This window comes from Micromesistius poutassou (genome assembly GCF_964030765.1).
Source record: "Micromesistius poutassou genome assembly, chromosome: 13".
Lineage (NCBI taxonomy): Eukaryota > Metazoa > Chordata > Actinopteri > Gadiformes > Gadidae > Micromesistius > Micromesistius poutassou.
The window spans coordinates 8156342-8162341 of NC_140283.1; the positions used below are offsets into that span (position 1 = coordinate 8156342).

General features: G+C 40.2%; 1 protein-coding gene across 6 annotated transcripts in view; it reads left to right on the top strand.

Annotated features, from left to right (window-relative positions):
* Positions 1–4693, top strand: part of zc3h18 (zinc finger CCCH-type containing 18) — a 35404-nt gene extending 30711 nt beyond the window's left edge. For 3 of the 6 annotated variants that reach the window (XM_084477390.1, XM_084477393.1, XM_084477394.1), the window contains 3 exons: positions 209–308; positions 1146–1242; positions 3298–4693. In XM_084477390.1, the coding sequence (XP_084333516.1) occupies positions 209–308; positions 1146–1242; positions 3298–3529 (429 nt within the window). In that variant the 3' untranslated portion in view covers positions 3530–4693. The remainder of the gene's footprint in view (positions 1–208; positions 309–1145; positions 1243–3297) is intronic. The other 3 variants (XM_084477391.1, XM_084477395.1, XM_084477392.1) reach the window with 2 other exon arrangements.
* The last annotated feature ends 1307 nt before the right edge of the window (positions 4694–6000 follow it).

Genomic DNA, 6000 nt, shown 5'->3' on the forward strand with positions numbered 1-6000 from the left:
CAATAGCTATTGTTATAGGTATTCCCAGTAGGAGACAGGAGTATCCTCCACAGCAGCATATGGGTTACACAACTAGCTAAATTATTATTCAGTGTGCCACTGATATGTATATGAAATGGAAGGACCACTTGTGTGTTCAAATCAAATTTTCCCCTTTCCCCAATTTCCCCCATCTGTTTTAATTTCTCCCTTAATTTGTTGTTTGTAGCAGCAGGGTGACCGCGGCAACAGGAAGAGGTACATGCCGTCTGACAAAGAGCGCCCGGGCTCCCCTCTGAGCAAGAGGATGGCCATGTCTCCTGGCAGAGGTGAGGGCCCAGATCCATTTTCACGCACAAGCTTTAGAGTCACAAAGCACCTTTCACCTTTCCACCACACAGATTGTACCAAAGGGCTGTACAGCAAGGAAAATACCTTTCAGTACAGAAAGGTACATTTAGGCAGGGAGTCATTACAAGATAAAACTCACTTGACACAAAATCACTATACAAAATAATAATACAGTGGATGAAAGCTGAGAAAGAGATTAATTAGAGCTTAAACCTAAACCAATAAAAATTAATAACCTTACCCAATCACGTTCCTACCTTTGAGCTGTCTTTATAACCAAAGATAAGATTAACACACGCACAAACGTTAGACTCACGTACGTCCCTGCACACCACCACATCATGATTCCATATCTTTCTGCAATTAACTGCGTCAGCGGAGATGCAAGTAAAACAATACCTACGTGCCTGCCTACGTACATGTATGTCTTGCGTTGCACAGACGTCTTTGACAATGACGTCATTATTAGGGATGGGCATTTCTGTTCAGTTCTCACACTATGCAAGACAACCTCCTTTTGATCAATACAAATATTATCGATCAGAGACAAAATTCTTAGCGATCATCGATTAATCATGCCCATCCCTAGTCATTATCATCTATTATTGTCGTGTAATAATTATTTGTGTGGTTGCAAAGCAAGCCACAATATTGTTATCATGCGTCCTATTTCATTATTTTTCCTGTGTTGTTTTCCGGAACTCTCCTGCAAATTTTGAGCTTTAAACCCAAAACCAATGGATTGGGCATATCAGTGCAGGGCGTGTTAATATCTAATACAGATGATGATCATTGTTATTGCTGTTCTTCCTCAGGCCGTGACCGGAGGATGCCAGGACGACCAATGTTCCCGCCGAGAATGGATCGACCCAGAGGCCCAGGTCCCCGGCCCATGCCACCTCAAGGAGACAGGTTGGTACAGTCCGGAAGTATGAGAGCCAAACACTCGAAACCTGACTACATCACGCCGACACAAGGGGAACCCTGCCAGGAGTTTCTAGCTGCAGAAGTTTGTTTTCACTCCCCCGTGTTATTTGAATTTGTCAACAAACTTGCTTTGTTCACTTGTTCAGGGATTTAAATCAGGAAGTGTGGCTGGGGCTGGATGAGGAACAAGTATTTATATGTAGAAGCAGGGGTTAACACAACTTGAGCTCATCATACACATGATGTCGGTAGCCTCTCCCCCACCACCAAAAAACGTGTGTCACGTTGAATATTCGCAACCTATGATGTAGGGCTTGCCCCAATACATAATTTCAAGCTTTGAATAATCTTGAGGTTTCCAAACGAATATCCGAATATTCAATGGAGAAAGAAGAAAAGGCCATTCATAGTGCGTATCTTTCACTGCCTAGAGCAGGCGGAGACAACTGCTGCAGAATCTAGTTTTTATCAACTAATCTTGTTTCCTTTTTATTTGTAAAGGTGTTCAATTGGTAAAACAAATGTGTTATGTCTTATTTTCATAACGCAAAATAGCAGAACCACAATAAGTCAAATGTCAGTGGCTTTCTTTCCGAGTCCGACTTGGTAACTGCAGAGCTTCAATGCTGTCTAAAGGTTTCTGTACACACACATTTTCCAAAGTATGATAATAGGCCTGCTTCCAATTATCACAAAGCAAATTGGTGGTTTGACCATGGTTTAAAGTTTTGAATAAATTTCCCAGTGATAAATCACACAGGCGCTTATGTGGGGGACGGATCACCATAAAATGAAAAAAAAAAAAAGCGTGACCTGTTCTGAACTTACTAAATTACCAATAGGTTATTATATGTAGGTAGAGCTTTTTGGCGCCATTTGGACTCTTTTGAACATTGAAATAGCTGCTAAATACGTTCATTATTAAAACCCTTCTTAAACCATTCACCCCCTCCCCCCCCGATGACCGGGGGGGTTCACATATTCTCACCCTGGACAGCAGCATTCAAAGTTCTACCGGAATATTCTAATAATGTTGGAAAATCCAACGACAAAACAAATGAACAAATGAAAGTCAGTGTTCTGATGACTGCTGCCATTAGCTCAACTGAAGGGCCATTACCCCAACTGAAGCGTTGACGTGAAGCATTCTTGGATGTCTCTTGCATAACTATTTGATCACTAGGCTATTCAGACAAAATGTAACCTATTCTTCTATCTACAGTTCCAAAATATGCATAGACATGAATCAAATATTAATATTTTTGTATCTTAATTCTTTCATTAGAAAAACTAAACAAATCATTCAAAAAGTGAATTGAGATTCGAAAAACCTACCTAACGAACAAATAACCCAATAATTGGGCTCAGCCCTACTATGATGTAAAACTTGTTCAATGAGTGGCACAGTGATTGATCTCAGATTTATTATAGGCGCACACATTGCTTTTATAGTTTCTGAGTGTTGTCAAGCGACACAAATAAAGCTAGAATCTGGAGGCAGCTGTTACTTTTCGGTGCACTCTGGTGTTGTGTTTGCCGCGCCAACCTGTTATCAACTTCAGATTCTGTAGGGTCAAAGGATCAGCCAATGAAGGTATTTATTGCGATGGTTCAAATGACCATGATCGCTGAATCAGAAAAAGAGAAACAAAAATAATGTGTTATGCGCAGTGGAGAGAGACTGTCTTTCATATCATTTCAGTTTAAAATTTATTTCGATAGCTAATAAATTGAAGGGAAACAGTATGCGATTTCTCATGCATTTTTTCCTGCTTTCACTTTTTCTCTCAATTTGTATTTGTATTTGCCCAGATGATAGATCTTGCTCTTATATTTGTGGAGCTATTTTTTGATTTTGGGATAGAGAAGTTGTATAATATATAATTATATATATAAAAAAAATACAACGGGCAAAAAATACAACAATCGCTGCCTGATTTTAGGATGAACGTAGGCTTTGATTACTTTAGTTAATTCCCGTCAGTCCACAATGGGTTGAGCTGCAGCTGCTGACTGGTTTCTCTTGCACCTTTCTTGCAGCAGGAAGCGTCCGCTGTCCCCACCCCCTAAGTCGTCTGGAAAGGGCCCGTCAACACCGTCGGGCAAACAGGCTGCCCCAGGTCCGGGACCTTCCTCTGGCTCTGGAGCTGGTTCTGGCTCTGGCTCGGGGAAGCCCAGCAATACGCTATCACGTCGGGAGGAGCTGTTGAAGCAGCTGAAGGCCGTTGAGGACGCCATCGCCCGCAAGAGGGCAAAGATCCCGGCCAAGTAGCCCACCCTGAGCCCAGCTCCGCGACAAAGATGCCTGCCGGTTCGCCTACCTGCCGTTACGGACTAGTGGCCAAGCCGACATTGTGACATTGTGATTGGGAGATTTCCCCCCCCAGGGAATCCCACACATTTCCTCCCGACCACACTCGGCCCTCAATGCCCTTTGATGTGGAGCATCTCACTGGATATCTGTGTAAAATAAAAAAACAAATATTCTCGTCCCACAACATATGTATGCCGCTGTTTAAATGGCCAGCAAACACTAACATGGTCAGCATAAAAACTTGATTGTACACATATGGGGATTTTGTTCCGTCAATTTGCATACAGCCAACTTGCTCTGCCATTTAACGTTGTTGAATGTCCATGTTCGTTAACTTGCTGTTGTGAAAGGGTTGCAGGTCGGGACTTCATGGATTGTCCTATATGTTGATTTTACAGAACCGAAACAAAATGGTGGATATGTGCTGTCTACTTGCTGGTCAGTTGAGTAAAAAAAACTAAAAAAATAACAGGAATTAAGGACCTTTCTGATGTTTGTGTGTTTTGACAAATAAGGTGAATTTATAGATACTGAATCTCGTTATCGCTTGTCTCTCCCCGTTTCTACACTCGGCACAATTTTTACTGGGTAGTCTTATCATATTATTTGATTTCTCTTTACCATACTGCCACCCCCTATTGCCACCCCTTTTTAAATCTGAGTATGAGGTGAATTCGGTTTAGAGTTCCATTAGAGTTGAACTGTTTGACTTGACATGGTTACACAAAAGGTTTCTTAATTGTTCTTTGTTTATTTTGTACATACACCCAAGTAGGTTTTCTATTTGGAGCCCCATTTAACCAATCAAATTTTGTCAATGGCTGACACCTTGTGCCACTGACTTGCCTCTTCAACTCCACTGGCGGTGTGCGGAGGCATTCAGATCCAAACCTTTATACAAATCTATCACGTTACCTGATTCTCAAGTAGGTCATTATTATGGAAAAAAAAATGGTGACGTGAAGGCTTGCTTCTTTCAGCTTTTTCTTATCTTTGTTTAATTTTTTGTTATTCTTCTAGGCTCTTTTCAAGTGATACAGAATTTATTTGTCCCATTTTTAGTTGGCACAATATGAGAGATGTAACGGCGATATGAGGAGATGGATACCCGCATCTTTCATGTGCGACAAAAAGGATTCTAAATAAACTATTTTGATAAAGAGAATGCATTGTTTGCTTTGTTTTAACTTTCTGTGAAATAAGCTTCACGGTCACACCTGTGTTTTACTGACTGGTCTATGCTAAAGTTGTAATGTAAGAACAAATTCCTAAAGAGGAAATCCGTTGTGGAGCAAGGCTATTACCATTTTATGTTTGCCTATTGACACTTTGGTGCTGTATTTGAATTCAACCCACATATAATGACTATTGACTAGGTTATATTTACACTTTTATTTCCATTCTATAAAAGCTATGAATGGAATATAAGCTTGGCACACACCTTAAATATGCCACTGAGCCCTTTTTAACAATTCAAAATGACACACACACAGATAATAAAAGTTTTGTGATCTGATTAATAAATGGGCCTTTTTAAAACAAACAAAAAATGCCTTAACAAAATAAAGTAGGCCTATAACGGTCAATTGTGTTGGCTTAACCACTCTGGGCCTTCATTGCCCAAACAATGATTAAGTTCTCAAGATCAATGGAAAAAACCTGATATGCCTACACAACAATGGAAGGGAATATGGTTTGTATGTAGAAAGAAACAAGCTTAACGACCACACTTTAACCTCAGGCTGCGCTGATGCAATAACCATTGCTGCACCTCTGTCGACGCACTTGCAGAAATTGTATCCGCGTGATAAACAATCGATAACTACAATTAAGTGATGCATTTATGCAACATGGTGCTCGTGCACATGCTGCTGATCACGTTTTTTGGTGGCCTGTAACTTGATGTCTACTGTGTGAACAAAGACTCAGTGAGGCTATTATGTTTTATCATTGACTCATGTAGCCTACAGAGCACAGGGTTATAAATAAATATCTCGTCATTATGGAGCAAGAAACCCCGAGCTGTGATGCAATGTTATGAAGCCAAATCAGTGACGGAGTGGGATAGCGTTGACACCTACATCTTCATTTGGGAAGAGGAAGTAGTCTGTTGAATATTACTATTTATGTTTCCTCATGCCGGTTTTTCCCTGCCCAGCCTCTATAAATGCCAGTCTCAGCATCATGGCCATCAAAATCAAGCAAAGCCCCTAGGTTTAACACACAACAATAACCCTATATACTACATGGACATGTTTGGCCTTTGCGTAATGCAGGTGAGTGATAATTAATTAATTTTTATTTATTTAAGTTATTTTTCCCAAATCAAAGTAAGGATATACCTTTAGTTAAATATCAAATTAAAGATATTTCATTTAATGGATAGTGTTATAGTGTACTTTTTTCAATTTCAACGTTCAATCAATTTA